Source organism: Grampus griseus (assembly GCF_964374135.1).
Source record: "Grampus griseus genome assembly, chromosome: 2".
NCBI lineage: Eukaryota > Metazoa > Chordata > Mammalia > Artiodactyla > Delphinidae > Grampus > Grampus griseus.
In genome coordinates, this window is record NC_139018.1 from 123,229,295 (window position 1) to 123,253,477 (window position 24,183).

General features: G+C 46.2%; 1 protein-coding gene across 1 annotated transcript; it reads right to left on the reverse strand.

Annotated features, from left to right (window-relative positions):
- Window positions 1-3,671: 3,671 nt before the first annotated feature.
- On the reverse strand, window positions 3,672-5,712 carry LOC309819031 (phospholipid-transporting ATPase VA-like). Its single transcript, XM_082649098.1, has 3 exons — window positions 5,620-5,712; window positions 5,000-5,187; window positions 3,672-4,855 (listed from the first exon to the last, which is right to left on the reverse strand). Exons 1-3 carry the CDS (start codon window positions 5,698-5,700, stop codon window positions 4,237-4,239), a joined length of 888 nt encoding a protein of 295 aa, XP_082505224.1. The 5' UTR covers window positions 5,701-5,712; the 3' UTR covers window positions 3,672-4,236.
- Window positions 5,713-24,183: the final 18,471 nt, after the last annotated feature.

The following is a 24,183-nucleotide window of genomic DNA, read 5'->3' on the forward strand; positions in this document are numbered from 1 at the left end:
TTTGCTTTTGAGACCTCTTTTAACTTTGGTTAAGGAATAAGTATTGTCTCACAGTGACCTATGATGGTATTTGACCAAGTATTTTAAAACTTTTTGACAAACTCACCAAAGATCAAATTTTACTTAGTTCTTTTGATTTACAGCTAACTTTGGGATGCTTTAGAGGGCCCCTGAGGCATCTCAAAGAAAAATACTTAACTAAGATTATTTGGTATGTTAAGTTAAATGTTAAGTTAAATTCCTAATTCTGGTTATTGTAACCAAGTTTCTTTATCAATTACACTGTAATCAGAGGTTTAATCATGGCTTTTAAGTGTTCTGTCATTTATAGATGGCTATTTTTGTACTCTGATGCTGTTACAAAAAGTGCTTCATCATCAAGAAGATTCATAGGAAGGCTAAGGAAACAGTCACAACAGTTCCATATCAAGATGATGGCTGTGCGAGGATTCCAGCCCATACCAACTTAAAACAAGGAGCTGTCCTGTCCCTGGGGTCCCTAGATCAAGCATCTAGAGATTTTTACTCCCTGACAGGCAGGATCCATCCCCCTACTCAGCCTTGAAGCAGTTACAGAGATGGACCGTTGCCCCTCTACTTCCCAGAAGAATATAGGAGTAAAATCTCTGGGGAATGAAAGAGGAGGAAAGGGGGCAGGGTACAACATTTAAAAGAATGGCATAGCCATCGAGGACATTAACTGGTTAGAAACAACTAGGTCCAAGATGGCAGAAGATTTGACTTCCACTAGACCTTGAGCCTCATTATATGCTCATCATAATACATCAACTAAATGATACACCCACCAGTGCCATGACAGTTTCCAGGCTGACCATAAAAGGTCAAAAAGTGGACGGTGGCCCAATTCCTGGAAATCCCTGTCCCTTCCCCAAAATAGTTAGACTAATCCTCCCACTCATTAGCCTATGAAATTACCCAGCCCATAAAAACTAACCACCACATATTTCAGGGCCTCTCGCCTTCTGAGATGGCCCACACTCCATCTGTGGTTTCTCTCTAAATAAATCCACTTCTTACTTATCACTTTGTCTCTCACTGAATTCTTTCTGCCATGAGACATAAAAAACCTGAGCTTCACTAAGTCCTGAGATCAGGTGTGTGATTTCAATTAAAAGACAGTGGGTTCAAGTCCCAACCTGGGTTTTGGCTGGGTTTGAGTCTGGCCCACGGGTTCAAGTCCCATCTGAGGTGCACGGTTTCAATACGTGTAAGTAATGATAATTTGGTCTCTAATTCCAATATTCATTCTTTTTAAAAGTTCATGTCTTATTGCATTACCCAGAAGTTCCAAAAAATATTAAATAATACTGGGTTATAACAAGCAACTTTCCTTTATCTCTGATTCTAACAGGAATGCCTTTAGTGTTTCAGCATAAACATTAGTTCTTGGGGTCACCACACATTTCCTGAGTGCATTCTAAGAGCTAGGTTCTATGCTACTGCCAAGGGTATAAGGTGAAGAGGACACAGATGTGACCGCCAAGAACTTAAAATTGGTTTTGTATAATGTCATATACTTAGTCCATCCATTTTGTCACCAAGAGCAGAGGCAGCCTTCTTTATTTTGGATTTGTAATTAGGATTGAGTGATGTGACATGTACTTCCCAGGGTTCTTTTGAGATAATCATGGAGTTCATCTCTGTAGTATGTTCATTTGAGATCAAACTTAGCTGCATGTGATAATATTATTGTAGGCTTCTATAAATATTCTTCATCCTTTGGGCAGCTAACTGCCAATGCCCTTTATGATGCTTTTTTCTCTGAAATGGCCTTGGTAGGCATATTCACAAAGCCACTTCCTGGATCATTCCATTTCCCAAGAGAAAGTATCTATGGAAGAAAGATGTCTTTGGAAAGAAGGTAGATTGTGAGTGCAGGAAAATCTGGAAGCTGGGGCATTTTGAATTCTCAGATACTCAGGTAAATAGGTGTCTAGTTCTTCTTGTACTTTGTACTAACAACCATTACCTTAATTCAGGAAATGATAGAGCTGTGTATCTTCCCAGGGAAATTCTTTTCATATGTGTTGCTCCAAGAAAACATGAGGTAATCTCAGGCATGGGGGGAGGGGGTGGGCTAGGACAGCACCACTTTCAGTCCTGGGCATTGCTGGCTGCTGAAGCTCCTCCACTCCTTCTTCTCTCTTGCCCCACTAACAGGACCCAGATATTCCTGAGTATCCACTCATGCAGCCCAGTTACTTGGAGGGAAGCTGACCTTTCTCAGCTCCAACCTGGAGCCTGTCAGGACATTCTCACAATTTTCCAGTAACTGGTTTAAGGCTGTCCTGCAACTGCATGAGGTCAAGGAAACCAAGACTCTGCTCAGGATGTGGAGAGTGACACCCTCCTCTCTCCTCTGGAGCATGATGTGAGCACATGTCCTGGGATGGTTCCAGTCATGTCATTACCAAGAACAGAGCCAGCCTTGGGATCAAGCTGATCCCAGGAAGCTGAGTGCAGGGATAAAGGGGAAAGCCCAGGTCTGAGTTGCATGTTCAATTGCCCTGGAGCCCACCTTCTCCCTGGCCTTGCAGACATGAGGCCTGCCGTCCCTTTCCATCTGACCAGATGAGGTGCATCTTCGGTCACATGCAATGAGCCACACATGCCGGGTAACCAGCCATTATTGCTGGCATGCTGTGCTCAGAAACTTCTTAGTCCTGAGATCCTCCGACCTCTGCACATTGCTGCTCCGGGAACAGGCAGCCACAGGAGTCCTAAGCAGGAGCACACCCTGCTCACTTCACATCCCCAGGCTGAGCAAGCAGGCAACTCACAATGGCTGGCAAAGTTAAAGAGAGGGTTCTGAAGAGCAAATGCTATACAACTGCCTTGGATTTTTATAATCTTTTCTTTCTCTTTTTCTCTGTTTAGAGACAGAAGTAATGACTCATAAGACAAAAACCTAAAGAGCCCAGCCTCTTGGTGCAGGGAGCTGGTGTAGCCTATGTCACAGTGTCCCAATGTGCAGCTTGCATGTCACCCAGCTGTTTCCTCCACAGGGTCTAAAAGGATTTGCCATGAGGAAGTGCCCTGGAGTACTCAGAATATGTTCTGTCAGTGTAACCGAGCAGGACCCTACGGGGTCTTCCCAGGACAGACCCCTCCCCCATATTCTCTGCTATAGTTCCTCTCTGAAGTACCTAGATGATAGTATCTGATGCATATTTCCTGAGTTTTCCAGATGCTGGTACCACCACCAGAAGGAAGAAATTAATGCTTGATGATCGTGAGCCCTAAGGATTGATCACCATCAGAGAATTGTGCACAGCTGATCACAGACCCTGGCATGTCCCTCTCTCACCTGGCCTTTAAAAATGCTTTGTTGAAACCCTTTGAGGAGTTTGGGGTATTTTTGAGCACGCGCTACCCGTTCTTGCTTAGCCCTGCAATGAGCTTTTCTCTGATCCAAACTCTGATGTTTTGGTTTGTTTGGCCTCACTGTGCACCAAGCACGTGAACTTGCATTTGGTAACATTAGGTCACGTATTAATAATACCACACAACAGTGGCAACCCGAAACGTTCTCTTTGCAAAGTGAAGGTTGTTTATTGCTTGTTATGATTTTAACAGGCGAGACCCTACATAGGAACTATAATACCTACAGGTGGTCTTTACCAAATACCTGCATAGAGTAGAATGTTGGAATGAATTTCGTGTGTGTGTGTGTGTATGTGTGTTTTCCCAGAGTTCTCACTTTCCCTTTCCTGGTGAAGCAGAGTCCACCCTCCCAGTGGTGGGATTGAGAGACAGACAGTGGGGATCTCTGCTGGGGCCGTGTGCGTGCCTGTCACCTCCCCTCACATCGTCCACACCCGCCCAGGGTTCACTGTGCTCACACGCATTTCCACTAGGGGAAAGCAAACATCACACGTGTTGAAGAAAACCGATCAGACTGCATTTTCTTATAAAATGAGATGAAAAAATAAATCTAAACCCACCTCTCAAGTGTCGCTCTTCTTTAAACTTTTATATATGATAAAGCTCTTATTTTTCTTTTCAATATACTCTAGTTAGAAATTTTAAAAAATAAACTTTCTTTTTTGGTACCTTTCATTTCCTGTGTTAGCCTTGGAAATATATAAAATACATCTCACTAGAACTCTTCTGTGCAAATAATAAACATAAATAATATTAACATCTATGTTATAAAAAAAGCATTTCGAGGTTTTCACCGCTGCCACCGCCAGCTGTAATCCCTGGAAGGAGGTCCTAGAAGTAGTCCGTGGTCTGCCCACTTAAGCCTCGCAGGTCCTGGTCTGGCTGTGGGGGGCTGGGTAGGAACTCGCCGTCCCGCCTGTCCATCTGTAAACCACTTCGGGAGAACTGTAGGACACTTCCCAGCCCGCTGACCAGAGAGAGGGAGGAAATCCAGTTGAGTGAGCTGAGGCTGGGCAGGCTGAAGATGGACGACAGGGCAGCTGCCCTGCTGGCGCTTGTGGGTTTCATCTTGGAGTCCCCTGGACAGCCTTCCGGGATCACCTTCCCTGGTGAGGAGGACCCTGGGGTCTGGCTGCCCAGCCCTTCCAGCAGGGTGTCCTCCCTCAGAGACATGCCCATGTCCACCACGCTGGGCTCCCCGCTGGCCTCTGGAGAGCAGGACGACTGCTGTGCATGCCAAAACACCTGCGAGCTACAGTCCTGGGAGAAGGACCCCGAGGCACTGATGCTCCTCTGTTCTGACGGTTCCGTCCTCGGTTCTCCTGGGAGGTGTCCCTGAGCAAAGGTCTCTTTGGGAGCCCTGAGTTTCCTGGGGGACCTTCTAACCAACTGGTGTCCCAGCTGCAGTTGGGTGGGGAAAAGGCTCCTCTGCAGGGCTTTGAAAAACAATCTGGAAAGAACATATAGAACACAGTCAGCTATTGCTGCAGTGGGGCCTTTGAGCTTCTGAGACATGAACGGTACAGGAACACAACAAAGGAGAATGCTGTCAGAGCCCACGTGGGACCCAAAGGCCACTGTCCCTGATACCCACCTGGGCAGCAGCGCGGCGACGGGTGCTATGAGACAAATGAAGTAAAACACAGGGTCGCCCATTAACGTCTGCATGGTCCAATAGGGGTTGGATGGAGGGTAGCACATTGCACAGGAAGCATTATAAATCAAAGCCACAGTGAAAAATAAAAGTATACTGAAGCCACAAGCCATCCAGTTGAGCCAGGTCTGAGGGGGAAAAAGAAAGGGCTTTTATCTCAACAAAAATGCACTGGTCCTCTGCAAGTGGAGGATGTAAGAGGGCGTAGTGGGAACAGGGTGGTCGGTGGGGCATGGAGCCTTGAGAACTGGTGGACCGGCCTGAACACAAGTGGGGAGATGGAAGTCAGGTGCCAAGGGAAGGACAGGGAAGGAGAGCTGGGGTGGAGGGGCTCAGGCAGGCAGGAGCCCAGCACTGCCCGGGACAAGTGCTGCTCCCACACCCTGGGCTTGCGTGTGCATGGCCGGCCTGTGCATCTGCTTTTGTTCTCATCACAGTGAGGCCAGCTTTGCAGTCCCCCCCAGCCCCCAACTCAAATCTCTGCTCAATCTCACAGAATGTGCACGGAAGTAAGCAGATCGCAGACCAGCCCCCTTCTGGATCAGGCCCACAACTCTCACCCAGGTCTTGGTTTCTATACCCAGGTGCAGGAGGAAGGTGAACAGCGCGATGGCGGTGATGGGGGTCCCCCAGGTGAACATGTCTGTGTCTGAGTCGTGGTAGGCCTGAAAGACAGCGAGGTCCTGTGTCTGTGTGTCGCCAGATAAAGCTGGTGGGAAAGGCTGGGCCGGGTGCCAACTTACCAGGTAGGGAATGAAAAAACACACCAGGCTCTGGAAGGCAGCATCAGCCATGTTCAACCAGAACGTACGAGGCCGATATTCCTGAGACACAAAAAGAAGCACGGAGATTACAGGAAAGGCCTCATCTCTTCAAATGGTTTTCCGTCACCTACGGGGGCCATGAAGGCACAAGTCAAGCACCCCAGGGACACCTGCTAATTCAGGACTTTGGAGAGGGAGATCCTGGAGTGTGGAGGGCTGGTGAAAAAACACTACAGAAAGGCCTACAGGGGCACATGGGGCTGAGTAAGTCACTGCGAGCATTTGTGCCCACAAGGCCTGCTACAGCATTCTCAGTAAACAGCAGAAAGATGAAAATGCTTTCTAAATCCCATAAGGAATTTCCCTAGACAGGGACTAGTGCATGAAATTCCGGCATCTGCCCCAACCTGAGCCGCCTACTTTGTCAGGGCTTTGCTTCCCTCCGTTGGTGGACCCGCTAGAATATTTCTTAAAAGTGAGTTATTTTAAAATTAGATCATGGGTGTTTCCTAATGTTAAAATCAAAAAGCTGTCTACCATGGGCAAAAAATGACTTTGAAACAGACTAATCAAGTCTTCCTTATCTGGATGCCCCAATCTGTATCTGGCACTGCGGAGTTCTGAGCTGCTGGTGCCAGCACTGGCCCGCAGGACGCAGGACGCAGGACGCGCAGAGCAGGCAGGATGAGCATTTACTGAGCACTTACGAAAGCCAGGCCCTTCTGGTTTGTCCCCAGGACAAACTCCCTGTGGCCACCTAGGACGTGAGGCCTGGCTGAGTGCAAGAGCTCCCCCACGTGACAGGTGACAAGCGGAGGCCCTCCTCATCTACCTGACCCTAAGCAGCCCCCTACCTACCCCAGGCTGCCTGTGGGGAAGTCCACTCTTCAGTAAATCAGTTCCGAATGAGAGACCATTGTGGGATATGCGGGGATCCGTTCCCTGGGCACTCGTATAATAATTCCAACCAGCCCAAGAGAAGCACTCACAGGGCTTTCTTTAATGGCCAGCTAGGAACAGCTGGTAATTAGCACGTCAATCTATGTGACGTATTGATGTAAACATGTATTTTACATCATCTGTTTGTGTTCACTTGTTCTTCCCAGGGTTTCCCTAAGGGTTTATTTTCCCATTAATCCCCATTCAAAGGAAATCACATTTCTTTGGGGGTGTTTTAGAAAAATCTCTGCTCTGCCTGCAGTCATCCCACGTGACTTGGATTCCAAACGGGCTTTCCTTGGGCTCCTGGAGACTCCTGGTGTAAAGACAGTTTTCACCTCAGTATACTTTTTAAAAAATCTTTTTTTTTTTCAAAAAGCTTTATGTAAATTGATATACAAAAACCACACACTTTAAATGTACACATTTCGATGGGTTTGGGCACATACATACACCCCTGATACCATCACCACAACCAATCAACCCTCTACTTAAATAAATGCATTGCAGTCAAGAGACAGAATTCTTTGTTTTCCTCCCACTGGTCAGATTCTAGAATTTTAACTGTTTGTTCCACAGTGTCCATTTTTTTCTTGGAAGATTTTATTTTATTTTTTAAATTTTATTGGAGTACAGTTGATGTATGATGTTGTGTTAGTTTCAGGTGTACAGCAAAGTGATGTACTTATACGTATATATATTCTTTTTCAGATTCTTTACCCATATAGGTTATTACAGAATATTGAGTAGAGTTCCCTGTGCTATACAGTAGGTCCTTGTTGGTTCTCTATTTTATATATGGTAGTGTGTGTATGTTAATCCCAAGCTCCTAATTTATCCCTCCCCGCCAGTGTTTCCCCTTTGGTAACTGTAAGTTTGTCTTCGAAATCTGAGAGTCTGTTTCTGTTTTGTAAATAAGTGCATTTATATCATTTTTTAAAATTGGACTCCACATGAGTGATATCATATGATATTTGTTTTTCTCTGTCTGCCCAGGGTGTCCATTTAAAGGCAGGTGTGGGACCTGAACTTTCCAGGAGCTGGATGTGGAGCGTGGAGGGCCAGGAGATGGGGTGGGGGGAAGGGGAGCTTCACCTCCATGTTCTGGCCGCTCTTGTAGAGCTGAGGCTTGGTCAGCAGCACGTCAGCCGGCACGTCCTTGTCCAGCACCCCAGTCACAAGCTGGGGAAGCGATGAGAAGAGCAGATTAAAGAAGATCAGATACCACTGGTCAATCATGGCGGATGCAGAGAAGCCACAGTAAAACTGGAACCAAAACAGGAGGCCCACGAACATCTGCAATCAAGGGAAGAGTGGGAACAAGAAATTCTCAGCTGCCTTGCAGAATCTTGTCCAAGGGAGCTGAGGGCTTTGCAGAGTCTGACTGTAAAGACTGAATTTATAGGCAGAAATTGTCTCCAAAGACAGTCCTCACTTTGGTGCCCTCTGTCTCTCCCTCCCCCTTCTCCTCCCTCCTCGATCCCTCGAGCATCAAAGACCAGCATTGGCAGCTGGGAATTCCCACCAACAGCCCTTGGAGGGATGGAGTCTTGGGCCCAAATGCCACAGATCATAAGAGAAAACAAAACAAAGGTCTGGCAGGGTCTAGGGTGGCTCCCATCTCAAGAGGGTTGGCTGGATACCTCACCCATCATGAGGCTTCTTTCCTTGTGCTCCACGCTGTGGCACTAAACCAAACCTACCTGGGCTACACCCTGGATCCTGCCTCCCTCTTTTAATGAGGAACAGTGTGCAATTATTGACTCGCATGGAGGGGAGGACACACACAAGCATGGCGGTAAAGTTGATGGTGACACCAACATCACTGCCTTGACTGAGCCCTGGTATCTGCTGGGCACTCTGTTAGTGGGTGAGCTACAGGCATTATTGCTGGTCCCTACAGCTATGCTGAACAGGAAAGTGAGGTTCAGAGAGGTGGAAGAGCCTCCTCCCATGCGCAGTAGGAGCTGGGTGGACCTCTTCCCACTATTACTTGATCACTGAACATCCATGGCCTGATGTTTTATGGGGCGCATGGAAAGTTAGCAATTGCAAAGCATTCCTACACTTATTAGCTGTGCAACCTGGCACAGACCATTTAGCCCCTCTCTGCCTCAGTGACCTTGTCCGTGAAATAGGCACACCAATGGTACGTAGCTGTGGGGTTGTGGTGAAGATTAATGACTAATGCACCTTCAAGTACTCACAAGAGCTTCCTGCATGCTGAGATGCTCATCAGTGCTTTGTGGTCGTTACTGTCGGCAGGATGGCTATTTCCTTTGTTTGAGGCTCAAGCAGGGTCAGTGTGCTCACCCCATTTAGAGGAAAGTAAACTGAGGTCCAAGATGTCAAACGACTGGACTATGGTCATTGTATGAGTAACAAACCCAACTTGTTCAACCACTCGTGGCCTGGAGGAGCCATGGTGGAAGAACATTCTCTGCTGTGCACCGCATACAACGGCCTGGGTGTGGGCTCTGGAGCTGCCGCTGTGCACATTTCTGACCTTGACACAGTCACTTAACCTCTCTGAGCTCGGGTTTCCTGACCTGAAAATGGCTTGTTCCAAAGATCAGAAAAAATGATAGTCTACACTGATATCACCTCTAATGACACAGATCCTCCAGGACTTGTTTCAATCTATGACTTAATGCAACTTTTCCCCTCCACCCTGAAAACTGACAAACTTGGCTTTTTCATTGACTTTCTTCCCTTTTTCACACCCACGCCTGCTTTTCTTTCTCCCACCTCCTCAGGCACAGCCTAATGACTCATCAGTGAGCAAGTGGAGTCAGACAAAGAGGAGGAAAAGTACTTAAGATACCTGAGACTTTTTTTTTTTTTAACTGCAGTACCCAAAAGCCTTCTCCCCAAACCACTGTTGCTATGGAAAGTTTTCTTCTCTGCTCCTTACTGGAAGGAAGGCCAACTTATTCCTAAAACTAATGAATTTCTCACTTTGGGAGGCAGAGTGATTATCCTCGAATTTCTCAAGTAGATTAAGTACTTGTTAACAGAGGCCTTGCATCTTATACAGAATAAAAACAGGGACCCCTTCTCGTTCCTTGTCCCCTCCGTGAGGACAGATTCACCGTGGCAGGCAGGAGCCAGTGACCATTGCAGGCGGCCACTCTGGGCCTCGTCTGCAACTGAAATATTGAATGCCATCCCCTCAATCTGAGAACTTTTCATTAGGAATTACAGAGAGCAGAGTTCAATTCACGTGTTCCATTTTGTTTTGTTTTCAGATAAAGAAAACAAAATCCACAGAAGGCAAATAACTCGCTCCAGATTGCACAGCTAATGAACTAAAGAAACGGGGCTAGGATTCCACCCTGCCCAGCCCCGCTCACCTTTACTCAAAGCACCCTCCTACACCCTTGGGAGCTGGGACCCTCCAGGTTTGCAACTGTGTGCTTGGTGGGGAGGGGGGGTGCTAGGGAAGCAACGCCACGCAGTCAGTAAAAAGGGAGTGATCTGACAAGGACAGGGACAGCACGGCACATCCTTGTGTGGATTGAGTCCCAGGCAGAACCCAATCTCAATTTATTTCCAAGACCCAACTTATAAAATCAGACATGCCATGATTGGTCCTGAATATCTGTATTAATTTGCTATAAGACATTTCAGAATAATGGGTGAGAGTGAGGAGGTGGGAGATGGGAAAAGAAAGGTGGGTCTAAGCGTCTGGAACAAACTATAAGAACATGCACAAGAGCTGTCCTGATGGTAGTTCAGAGTGAACATGGAGATTTAAAATGGAATTAGAAATAAACAAATAAACCTTTTAATTTATTTGATTTTGTTTCAGAAGACTACAGGATGATCTTGACTTTGGAGCTGTGGATTTCAGCAGGGTAGGTTTATGGGACTACTCGGCAGTCAGTTACCCCAAGAGTTTATTTACTTTGTCTCCTTGTTTGTACATTCAACCACAAGCTATCAGAGGCAAGGCGGACAAGTAGCAATCCAGCAACTTCTCAGCAGAACGTCTATACCTCACTTACAAGTAGGGTAGGGTCTTGAAATGGCCATGTGGTCCAGCCTGGAGGACTATGGCTGCCATACAGCTGTCTGCCAAGGACACAGTAGTGAAAGAACTAAGATTTAAATGTTCGGGTCAACAGGGAATGGACCAGGGCCCTGGATCAGAGTCCCTGGAGAGACAGAATTGTCCTGAGCCAGCCAGGTCTGGGAATGCCCTAACTGAAGGGTCAACTACAGACTGAGCTGGCCAGAGAGGGTGCCTGCTGGCATCCCCTTCCCACTGGCCCAGGGTGGGCGCATTTTTTTACCGATTGTTTCTACTTTATTAAATCTGGACCCCAAAGCTTCAATGCCATAATTGCTATATCAAAGCCCATTTGTATCTGAATAAACAATTTTCTATGAAATCAGTTTAGGTCACAATCAAATTTTTATCACTTCACATGCTTCATTCACTGGTTCTGAACAATCTTTTCTTTTTAAAAAAAATTAATTAATGTTGGGGGTGCATTGGGTCTTTGTTGCTGCGTGCGGGCTTTCTCTAGTTGTGGTGAGCAGGGGCTACTCTTCGTTGCAGTGCACAGACTTCTCATTGAGGTGGCTTCTCTTGTTGCAGAACATGGGCTCTAGGCGTGTGGGTTTCAGTAGTTGTGGCACGCGGGCTCCAGTAGTTGTGGCTCGCGGGCTCTACAGCACAGGCTCAGTAGCTGTGGCACACGGGCTTAGTTGCTCCGCAGCATGTAGGATCTTCCCAGACCAGGGCTTGAACCCGTGTCCTTTGCATTGGCAGGTGGATTCTTAACCACTGCACCACCAGGGAAGTCCCTGGACAGTCCATGTTAATCTTGGATTTACAAGAGTAATTATTTTATTTGCATATTTATTGAGACGGTGCAGTGGACTAGGTGTTGTAGTAGAGTGTAGTAAGTTGTAGTAGAGCGTCAATGTCTAGTGTGGAAGTACCCTGAATAGAAAACTATGGTAAAATGTGACGATGCCTATTGTTGACAAATACAGAAGCAACAATGCAGCCATAGGAGTATGTATATTCATGTCGGCCAGGGGAACGAGGAAAGGCTTCTCGAAGACTGCTCAGTATCAGGATCAAAGCCTGGCTGAGTCCTCGCATGCTGACCCAGGACTGCCAATCACACTCCTGCTTATCTTCTGATCCCCTGCCTGCTCTGGAGAGAGCACCAATCAGAGCACTGCTGTCTGTGGGCACCTCGGCAGACCACTCCTTAGAGACCAAGGGACAGAGTGGTCAAGGGCTTGGAAGCTGGAGTCAGATGGATGGGGGCTGAATGCAGCCTCAGCCACTCACTGGCTGATGATCTCATGCAAACCCCTGGACCTCGTGGTCACTCTACTTCTTATTATAAAGCTCCAAGTGGATGTTCTCCTTGGATCTACCTGTTTCTATCCTCAGAGGTGCAGGTGAGTTAAGACTTCTGACCCTGCAGGGTACAACGCCAGGCCAGGCCTGGGGAAAATCCACAAAGGTCAAGGAGGGTGGGACCAATGGGAGGCTGTGGGGTAGCCCTCCGGCCACGTTCAGGTGATGGTCCTGTGAATCTCAGGCCTTTCACATCAAAAATCCTTGACTCTGGCACCAAATACGTACTGTGTTTTTGTAGAAGAAGTACAGCACCATGTTGGCAAGTCGGGAATAGCACCAGTGTCCATGAACGATCAAGAGCCTCTCGAGGTATCGGAATTTGGGCACCGCAAAGTCGCTGGCCATCACTGCCTTGAAAGGGAGAGAGTTCCCGTTACTGGTGCCCCTTCACTGCGCCTAATGTCTGTCTCATCTCCCCCCAAACACAAGGCACAAAATGGACGGAGAAATCCAGTCTGAGCTGGCTGTACCACTGTCTCCCTGATGAATGCCTGCATTTAAGAAAAATCCAATCTAAACAACACTCTAGTTTAGGGATATCACCCTAGAGGACTCATTTAAGATTTCAAATATATGTAATGATGGATTTTTAAAGTTTTTGCTTTTTCTTTTCCATGCTTTCTTTTCCATACATTTCTGCTTATCTTTGAGGGTTATTCCACACAAAAATGTTAAGTCTGCTTTTCAAATTTTATGGACTTCCTTAAACAACACCTGGAAAAGAGTAGGTGATGATGTTGTCCCATCTGTGCAACAGAATAACATCGTTGTGCATGACAGAAAAGAATGAAGCCTTAGAATGTCTGCTTTCTGAACCCAAACACAAGGATCTGAAAGCAAATAATGTCTTTACTCCTCTTCCTGTCAACATGTAGGAGTCAAGGGTTTTGTGCATCTTTTCTACCTTCCTTCATTTATTCCATGATTCATCCCCTCAAAAATCATGTATTAAGACCCTCCAGTTGCCAGGCATAGACTTGGAGACAGACACCATCACACAGGGTCCCTGTCCTCAATGGAGTCAGTCTAAAAACTCAAAGGGTTGTTAAACAGAGTTAAGGAGAGGCCCAGGGGGTCTTTGAGAAGCAGCTCCGACCCTTGAAAACTGCAGATAGACCCTTCCTTCCAGGCCTTACCTGCTTCTCCAGCCTTTGGCCACAACTTTCCACCTCCACACCCCAAACACACTGCTTGTTCCTCCATCAAGGGAGCCTCCCCAATGCTCCCAGCTGGGTTAGAGCCTCCCATCACATCCTCAACAGGGAAACTAGTTTTCTCTTTCACAGCACTCACTACAATTATGACTACTGCTGTAAGTTTAAAATACTTCTCTGTCTTCCCTCTCTGGACTTTCTGAACATCCCATGAGAGCTAGGACGGTAGATGTTGTGATCACCCTGCAGCCCTAGTTCCCAGTCAGTGCTTGGCCCATGGGGCACTCAACAAACATCGTTGACCAGAAGACTCTACAAAGACTGAGCACCTAAGAGCTACAGAATCTCCTTGGTCCCCTCTGTCTCTCTGCCCTGGACACCCTTCCCACCTTGGCTGAGCTGGGGAGCTGCAATCACCCTCACTCTTCCTCAGGGATGCAGCTTGGACTCCTTGGGTCCCTGTGGCCACAGCGCCCCACAAAGTGCATCTCCCAGAGAGCTCTGCACAATGTCCCTTTGCTTATCAGACTGACTAACATGCAAACAGGGCCACATTCCCCTGGGTAACCTGAGCCCTTAGAGCAGTAAGAAAAGGTGTCCAGTCTTACTGCCATCTTACATAATGTGCCCTTAAAAAAGAAGTATAGCTTTAAACGATACAGAAGCATCCAGTAACACCCCACGCAGAAGTCACGTCCACTCAAAGCCAAGTCTCAATACAGCTTGGCTGATCCCCACACCTCTTTCATGGCTCATAGACCCCTCTGGCTCCTGCCCTGAGGCCATGCAGTGGGGGCAGCTCACGGCCCTCCTCACCCACATGCTCAACCTTAGAGACTCTGATACAAAGTGGATTCACTGGGTGCATTTCTCTGTATATGTGGTTTACAAGCACTGCCCTGGGTAGCTTTTCACTCTAGGAAATGAATGCAAAGGAGGCAATGCTGAAAAAATCAGAAGGAATTAACTGTTTTGTTCATTCATTCAACAGATGTGTTTTGAGCTTCCCGCATGTACATGGCACCATGAAGAGGCACGGATGAGTCCAAGCTGGGCTCTATTTTCAATTTCATGGAGGAAGGAAAATGTACAATAAGGTAACACAAGTCAGAGGACGGGCAGTAGGAGAGTAAGAAGATGCTGAGGATGGGCCCAAGATGGAGCGACCGTGCTTCTGGCTCAGGACTTTCCATCTTACTGCGATTTCAGTGTCAAGTGAGAAAATCAACAAGCCTGCACAAGCATGGCACATGAGAGTTCAATAGCTAATTACTGAATGAATGCATCAATGAGATCAACCAATGACCAGTGACCAACATGCTGATTTTTAAAAGAAGACAACTGGATAGATTGTTCCTGAAAGTCTCCACCAAGTTAAAAAATACTGTGACTCAAAGTTAGTCAAATGTCGGCAATTGTTGTAATGTTACATCCAAAAGAAGTACATCTTTTTCCTTTTAGATTTGTTTTTTTGATGGGGACCATTTTTTTAAAAGTCTTTATTGAATTTGTTACAATATTGCTTCTGTTTTGTTTTCGGTTTTTTTGGCCACGAGCCATGTGTGATCTTAGCTCCCCGACCAGGGATCGAACCCACACCCCCTGCGTTGGAAGGCGAAATCTTAACCACTGGACCGCCAGGGAAGTCCCAAGAAGTACTTTTTTTTTTTTTTTTTTTTGCGGCATGCAGGCCTCTCACTGTTGTGGTCTCTCCCGTTGCGGAGCACAGGCTCCGGACGCGCAGGCCCAGCGGCCATGGCTCACGGGCCCAGCTGCTCCGCGGCATGTGGGATCCTCCAGGACCGGGGCACGAACCCGCGTCCCCTGCATCGGCAGGCAGACTCTCAACCACTGTGCCACCAAGGAAGCCCAAGAAGTACATTTTTAATGAACTCATTTGTTCATCGTCTGGATCACATGTCAGGAACCAACACAGTGGCAAATGAAAAATGCAGAAATAAATTTTCACATGAGCAAGGATGGCTGCACTCCACCTTTATAGTGACACCAGGATACAATAGTCCTACAGCAAAGTCCATTCTTCAAATGGTATCACTAATGTTCAGGAGCAGTAAAAAATGCCTTTGAGGGACGAACCACTGACAGCCAGAGAAAGGCGATGACTCACCATGCCTCGCTCCATCCCACCTTTTCACAGAAATACACTAATAGACACATTCACTGCACACGGCTTCATAAACATGAAGAGCTGGTCTCCTACCACTGGCTTAGCAGAAGGAGAGCACCAGTTGTACTGAAGTCCAACCCTTTAGCTCTGCGGCACAGAGCCCACAAGAAGGCCAGCACAGCTCACAGTGTGAGGACCCCTTGGTCACCCAGGACAGCCCCTTTGGTCTTTACCTGCATGCCCTCCTGGCCTGAGAGTCCCACGCCCACGTCTGCCACCTGGATCATGCTGACGTCATTGGCTCCATCTCCTAGAAACAGCACGGGCAGGAAGAATCATTTGAGTTGAGATGCACAGAATCAAATCAGCTTGATGGATCTTCCTGGGTTCTCTGTAAGCTGGGTCCTGTGAAGGGTCCTGGGGAGGAGTGAGGAAGAGGCAGTGCAGAGTCTGCCTTGGGGGAGCCAAGTTATGCAGCCAGAAAGAGCCTAGTGGGAGGCTTGCACCCACCAGCCACACCAGGAGGTATTTCCAAGCGGTGGCCAGCGTGTCCCTTTCTAGTTAGTACACGTTCCAAGCTACTGGCTCATACACCAATAGAGCCCTTCACGTGGCATCCAGCACAGAGAGAGATATGACCACCACCTTCATTGCTGTTTCCTGAACCACTCCAGACTTTGTCACGTGTCAGTCAAGGCTACTCCAATTCATACGCAGGTGAGTGGTTTTCTAAACTGAACGAAGGAGGTTAAACTCTGCCCAAACAAACTGTGGAGCTCTTTTTGTACATCAGTGTCCAGCTAACTCATTAGCTACTGTGCCCATCCTTGGGCTCTTTGAGCATGTGATAAAGGAGACCGTCTACTTATTCAGTCACAGAAAATGTGTAGGAATATAGGGTATAGGTCAGAGCTCTGGACACCTTTAGGGAAAGGCAAGCAGACTTAAAGTCATTGTCATTCAGTGATAGTGACCGTTCTTGGAACAAGGTAGCAGAAGGGCCCACATCACCGAGTACCTCCCAAATTTCAAATATGCAAAAAGTGTAGATACATAAAGTCAGAGTATCTCAGACCATGGCTATAGGACATCTCTCCCTTGTGATTCCTCTGTTCTTTATTGCACTGGGCCCAACACATGGGTGATGAGTCAATATTTGTCAAATTGAAATTCTGTGAAGCAATAACCTCTGCAGTTTTTTCCAGAATGTCCCATTCAAAATGAGATATGTAGACAATGATGTTCTCTGGATTATTAGCTGCTGGATGCCCAGGACTAGGTCATATCCATGCTTTAATTCATAGAAAGAAATGAACTAAAGTTGATTGGTCCTTACTTTCCCTTTCCCTTTTGAGTTTCTATTTTGTTTTTTTCTTTTCTTTCTAACCAGCCAAGCTCTACCTCCGTTTTCCTAAATGAGTGCCACACATCAGTGATTCAGTGGCTGAGCAGGCACTGACCAGGCAGTGAAAATGTGCTTTATCATTCAGGTCTTACACCAGTCCCGCTGGGGGGCACTGTCCTCATGTTACACAGGAGCAAAGTTATCGGTAAGGGTGCAGACCCAGCCTGCAGACTCCTCAGCTTCTCCCTCCAACACTTGCTCAGAGAGCCCTAAAGGCCTCTCCAGGCACATGAGGGCAAAGGTGGTCCTGAGACAGCCTCCCTGAGGAGGGGCCACAGAAGAGCTGCCTGTCTTAGCCTGAACCAAGGGGCCACAGATGAACACACACTCACTCCCCTTAGCAGATACCATGGCCCTGGGGATGTGCAGGGCCGTCTCCATGACGACCATGCTAAGGACATCCCCCACGGACTGGGCTCAACACCGGCCTCAACTATCCTGATGAGGTGTCCTGTATGACAGGGCTGCAATCCCTACGTCATCAAGGAGGGGCTGTCACAGACCTTTTGTAGAAAATACAGTAACTATTACTGATTGGTGAGGATGCTTTATTTCAGAGCCAACTCTCACCCCGGTGTTCATTCTATATGCAGGGAAAACAAACTGTTTGATATCGATATCGGGGGATCCCGGGGACCATATCATCTCTTTTCCTGGGCTACCTGCAGTCTCTCCCATCCCTCACCAGCAGGTGGCGCTGCCAAGTCCCTGAACCTCACTGGAGGCTGGACCTGTATCAGACGTGGGGACACTCCCCTGGGGGAGACAGGTGAGCACCGTACAGCACGGAACAGGGGCCGAGAAGGCTCTCCAGACCAACAGTCTGCAAGGAAAAACCACCATTAGATGCACAGTCCTTAAGGAAATGACGCAAAATTTAGCAACTATTCAGACCTTAGGAGGGTAGATGCTTGTCTTGAAACAAAGTTCAGCAGACAAGAAGCGATGGAAATTCTGATCACCATGGAGTCGCTGGGTCGTGCAGCATGATGAAGCCTTGGACTCCAGGCGGCTCACGGCCATCAGAAGCACCTGTAAAGGGCCTTCTTCCTAAGTTGGCCTGGGGTCGTGCTTAGTGTGCTGGGCTCCACTGTGGCCGAGGCTGCTGGACAGTAGTCTTCTGTCGCCCAGGAGACAGTAATAAGCTCCATCTTCTTCAACCACCATTGAATTACTGACTTCCTAATATGTAGCTATATCTGTTGCTAGTACATTTTGTGGCTTTCAAATCCAAGCTTTATATTTGGAACAGGCTGCCTGTTTCATTGTACCAGGTATGATTTTATAAATAGAAAAAAGAGCAAGGAAGCGTTTTCCCATCCTATGGCATAGCGTAGAAGGGGCAGGAAATTCAAGATGCTTTGACAGGAAGCAGCTGCAGAGGTGGGGGCTGTTCGGCCTGGATACTTGCCTATGGCCAGAGTCATGGCCTTGAGCTTGCTCCTGACCAGCTTCACCACCATGCTCTTCTGCAGGGGAGTCGAGCGACAACAAAGGACAGACCGGCACTGCTTAGCAAGGAAGAGGAATTTGTCCTCCAGGTTTTTCTCGAGGGCGTAGGCCAGACTTCTCCCATCGATCACAAGGCTGGGGCTGGGGCCAGACATGGCAGCTGCAGAGGGCGGGCAGAGTGGGGAGAAGCCCACGCTCACGCCACCAGCGGTCTTGTCGGCAGCACTGTGGGGGCTCCTGGACTGCACATAGTGTAGGCACTGGTCCAGCAGGGCTGCGCACGCCTCCTGAAATGGACACGAGAGGATGGTGCAGGTCACTCGGTCGCATCACAGACCAGGCTACCTGCACAACACATCTGAGAATCTCCAGGGACCCAGGCTGCAGGCTCTGCCCAAGAGGTGGCTCTCCTGGGCCTGGGAAGTCAGTAGAAGTAGATGACTTTCAACATGAAAGGATTTGAGTTGGTTTAGGGTTCCTATAAGACTCTACTTGATTCCGTTATACTGTGTAGAGGTTAGGACAAAGCATTTTCACTTTGGGAGGCCTGGCCAGACTGGCTAGCTGCTGGCTAGTTAGGCTATGGGAGCTTTCCAGGCACTTCCCCATGGTCCTCAGAGGCCCTTACTCAGCCCTTCTTGTTTCCTAGTGAGGTACCAACAAAAGCTTCTGTTGTGATTAGCTCTGAAAGAAGAGTACTCAGTGTCTCCCTAAGCTCAGGAAAATGAAGTTTAAAAAAAAGCCTAATTACTGAGGGTTGGAATTGGCAGTGCCCTTCCAAAGCTGTATCTGAGTTCCAGAAAGAATAGGGAAACTTCCTGGGGAACCTGCAAGGTCAGGGGACAGAGGCGTAGGAAGGAAAAGTGTTTCCAAGAACGAACACACTCCAGGAAACTCAAGTGGTTCCTGGTCCTCCACGGATGGCCACGGATGGACAGTAGCCCACAGGTTAGTGAGCAGCTTCCTACAATGCACTGTGGGAATCCAGGTGTGTCCGACAAGCACTTAACTGAGGACCTTTTATATCGAGGAAAGTGAGTGAGACTGGAGAAAAGAAGACCAAGAAGACGCAGCTGTTGGCCCTGAGTGATGGGCAGGCAGCCGGACACACACACACACACACCCTCCCATGACCACAGCAAGTCACTGACAAGCATGTGCAACATGTCCCTGGATACAGAGAGGGGCAGACTTGCTTCCAGGCAGGGCTGGGAGTGGTGGTGACCAGGAAGGCCTTGCAGAGAATGCGGGACCTCATTGCAGGAATACCATGGATGCCCTGGTGCTAGCACAAGGCACTGACAAGGTAGGATGGAGCAAGCATGCCCTGCCTCCCCTACAGGTGCAGCTGTGGCACCTGGACAGATTCATAGAGCCACTTTGAGTACTCAGAGTAAACAGCAGCTGTCAGGCTGGGGAAGAAGACTGGCATTCTAAACACACTGAACTGCAAGGTTTCCACTGTCACTCTGGCAGGCCCTCACCTGGACCCAGGTGTCACGGAAGCTGGAGGTGGGCACCGAGGCAGGGACAGAGAAAGCTCCAGCTCTAGAAGCCCTCTACTTCTGGCTTGAGGAGAGGAAAAGAGAACTTCCAATGTTTAGAGAAAATGGAGGAAACCCCATTTTTATTTATTTTTTCCTCTATTCTCTTGAACCCAGCCCCAGGCAATTTTGCTCTGTGGGCAGCAGTAGGAACAACAGTGGTAGCACAGCCATCTGTTGCTGTGGACTCTGAGGGAGGTGGTCCTTCCTTCCTATCAGAGCATCTGTGGCCCTAGGACAGCAAGGCAACGGCTGCCCTCCTTTCTGTCTGTCCTGCCACCACTTGGCCCTGGAAGTCGGTGCAGAAGTACAAAGCAGATCAAGGTAACTCAAACCCCAGCTTTCATGCCAGAGGGAGTCCCAGAGAATCAGAAAGTACTGGAAAAATTGTCAGGAGGGGGTAGCTTGGCAAAAATGTGAGACAGATTCTAACAGCTTGGCAAAGGCCAAACAAGACTCACATTGAAATCAACACCCCAAGGCTGTTCAGAGCCTGCAGGCTGCACCCAAGAGGACTGATATCCTGCCTTAAAAAAATCCACATACTCCAAATTTAAAATGACCAGAGTGCCATTCAAAATACCCACAACATAACTCCAAATTTATCAGCATATAAAGAGCTAGGAAATTCTCAGTGCCTGTGGTAAAAGACAATCAACAGAAGCCAATGTCAAGATGATACACATACTGGAATTACTTGACAACGACTCTGAAGCAGCCATTATAAAAGTGTTCCAAGAAGTAAGAAAAAATTCTAAAAATGAATAGAAAGGAAGTCTCAGCAAAAAACAGAAGATATAAAGAGGAATCAAATAAAAATTTTAGAACACCCAAAACACATTAACAAAAATGAAAAGCTCACTGGATTCCACTTATGTGTCCATCATTGGATTACATAAATAATTTACATAATTTCTCTGTGCTCAGTGAGGGGGATTATAACCCCCACACTCTCTAAGTGTGAGCTGTGCACAGTGACTTCCTTCCAGAGAGGACAGTGTGAGAATTAGTTTATGGGGGAGAAACCTGACAAAATTAACATCCACAGTGATACATCATGTTGATAGAATGTACTCTTGATATGATGTGATGAAATGATGAAAATGGCCCTTTGTCTGTGGTCTTCTTCCCCAAAACTCATAACTTTAATGATGAGAAAGATATTAGACAAATTCCCATATAAAGACATTCTAGGAAACACCTGAATGTATCTATCCTCAAAACTGTCAAGGTCATCAAAAATGAAGAAAGTTTGAGAAACTGTTATAGCCAGTAAGAGCCTAAGGAGACATGACGACTAAATGTAATGTGGATCCTGGGGACTACCCTGGTGGTGGTCCAGTGGTTAAGAATCCTCCTTCCAATGCAGGGGACGTGGGATCGATCCCTGGTCAGAGAACTAACATCCCACATGCCGTGGGGCAACTAAGCCCGTGCACCACAACTACTGGCCCATGCGCTCTAGAGCCCACGCACCACAACTAGAGAGCCTGCGTGCCGCAACTACTGAGCCCGCACACTCTAGAGCCCAAGCACCACAACCAGAGAGAAGCCTGTGTGCTGCAATGAAGAGCCTGTGTGCTGCAACTAAGACCCGACGCAGCCAAATAAATAAATTGATTTAAAGAAAATGTAATGTGGGTCCTCAATGAGATTCTGGAAAACAGAAAGGACATTAGGTAAAAATTAAGGCAATCTGAATACAGCACAGATTTTAGTAAGTAACTGTATATCAATACCATATTAAAAATTGTAAAGATGTTAATAATAGGCAAAATTATGTATAGGTGAAACAGTACTATCTTCACAATTTTTTTGTAAATCTAAAACCATTCTATATAAAAAGTTTATTTTTAGAAAAACACTAAATGGGCTCAATAGAAGAATGGAGATAACAGAAGAAAAAGTCAGTGACCTCAAAGACAGATCAAGAGAAATTATCCAATTTGAATAAGAAAGAAAAAAAAAATTGAAAACTGAAGAGCACCTGCGGGACCCTTGAGAAAATAACAAAAGACCCAATATTCATGTCATCAGTCTTACAGAAGAAGAGGAGAAAGTGCAGTGCAGAAAAAGTATCTGATGAAATAATGGCTGAAAACTTACCAAATCTGGTGAAAGACATAACCCCACAAATTAAAGAATCTTAGCAAATCCCAGATTATAAATCAAAAGAAATCCATGCCCAAACACGTCGTAATGAAACTACTTAAAATTATAGACAAAGAAAAACATAGGAAAGCAGCCAGATATAAATGATTCATTAGCTATGGGGTAATAATGATTCAAATGACTGTTGATTTCTCACTAGGTACCACAGAAAAATAAAGACATTATCTGATGAAGAAAAGCAAGAGCATTTGCCACCAGTGGACCTACTCTAAAAATTAGATAAAGGAAGTTCTTCCTAGAGAAGGGAAATTGTGCCACAAGGAAACCTGAAACAACAGAAATGGAAGAAGAGCAACAGAAGTTGTAAATAAAATTTAATTTATGTAAATATAATTTATTTTAACTAAATATAATGGACCATTCTTTTCCTCTTGATTTCTTTAAAATATGCTTTTAGATTGAAAGCAAAAAATATAATATCTGATGAGGATTTCAATTTATGCAGTTGTAATATATGACACTATCAGTGTTAGGGGGAAGAGTAAGGGGCACGTGGAGTGGTAAGATTTCTTCATCCCACTGATTCTAAGTAGACTGTGACAACTTAAGTATGCACAGTGCAATCCTAGAAAATACACTAAAAAAGCTAAGTGATGTCGAAACATAAGAGACAAATTAAAATGAAATACTAAAAAATGTTCAAATAACCCCAAAGAAGGTAGAAAAAGGAATGGAGGAACAAAAAACAGAGAATAATAAGAAAACAAAAGATAAAATAGTAGACTTGAATCCAAACATATTGATAATTATAATAAATGTAAATGATCTAAGCATACCAATTAAAAGGGACTGTCTGAATATATGAAAACATGACCTATCTACCAAAAAAACCATAAACAAACAAAAAAACCTCACCTCATTTCAAATGTAATGCTACAGGTAGATTAAAAACTAAAGGATCAAACAAGGTATGCCATGCAAACAGAAATCAGAATAGCTGGAGTAGCTATTTGGGGCCAGAGTAAATTATTTCAGGCTTTTCAGATCATTCAGTCTCTGTGGCAACTACTCAAAACTGCCATTATAGCATGAAAACAGCCAAAGATTGTATATAAAAACATGGGGAAGGCTGTGTTCAAATAAAACTCTACAGAAGCAGGTGGTAGGTTGGATTTGACCCATAGGCCACAGTTTGCTGACCCCTATTATAGAAAAATTGAACCATACCATCTCTCAACTGGATCTAATTGATATACCAGGCAACAACAGAGCAGAACACACATCCTTTTCATATGCATATGAACATTCACCAAGATAGACCATACCCTGGGTCATTAAAAAAATTAATATGAAAGAATTAAAATCATAAAAAGCATATTCTATGACGATAATGGATAGAAATCAATAAAATAGGTTTCAAAGAGAAATCAGTAACAGAAAGAAAATAGGAAAACTCCAAACACTTGGAAATTAAACAAAACACTGCCTATTTTAAGACATTTAAAAACCCACAGGACAGCATGGTATTGGTGAAGGGACAGACACACAGATCAATGGAACAGAATAGAAAGTCTAGAAATAGACCCACACAAATAGGACCAATTGATTTTCAACAAAGGTGTAAAGACAATTTAGTGGAAAAAAGACTGTCCACAAACGGTGCCTGAATAATGTGGAAAAATGCAGTTTGATGTAAACCTCACACCTTAGACAAAATTCTACACAAAAAAGATTGTGTTTAAAGCTGAGATGCTAAACTATAAAAGTTTTAGAAGAAAATAAAGGAGAAATCCTTGTGATTAGGCACATCTTAAGTGTGACACCTAGAGCATGATCCATAAAAGTTAGACTTTGTCATTTGCTGGAGGAGATGTTCCAAGGGAGAGTCAGTCACTCGAGGAATCAGAGCCCCGGCCAGGGCCTATGGGAAGAGATCCACCCTCTACACTTGGGGATTTCAGTCAATAGATGTGACAAATGAAAACCCACATGCCACTGGGGCATCCGTGAGACAACACATGCCATCCTGAGGACACCAAGGCAGAATGGACTGCTGCCCTGGCTCCATGTGACCTCATGAAAAACACTCTCTGATACTGCTGGCTGGAAAGTATCTCAGGAAAAAGCGGGTTGAACTTTGCTTTATAAAGCTCAGATGCGTGTTCCTAAGAAATCCCAGCAAATCCCACATCTTCCAAGACTATGACAAGCACGTTCTGATTGCCAGAAACACAACACAG

Excerpts from the sequence above, each read along its gene's own strand:
- LOC309819031 (XM_082649098.1), bottom strand. The coding sequence starts at position 5,700 with ATGTTCACCTGGGGGACCCCCATCACCGCCATCGCGCTGTTCACCTTC. Across the intron at positions 5,188-5,619 it reads GTATAGAAACCAAGACCTGG|ACCTGGCTCAACTGGATGGC; the intron begins GTGAGAGTTGTG and ends TTTCCCCCTCAG. Across the intron at positions 4,856-4,999 it reads GTCGCCGCGCTGCTGCCCAG|ATTGTTTTTCAAAGCCCTGC; the intron begins GTGGGTATCAGG and ends TGTTCTTTCCAG.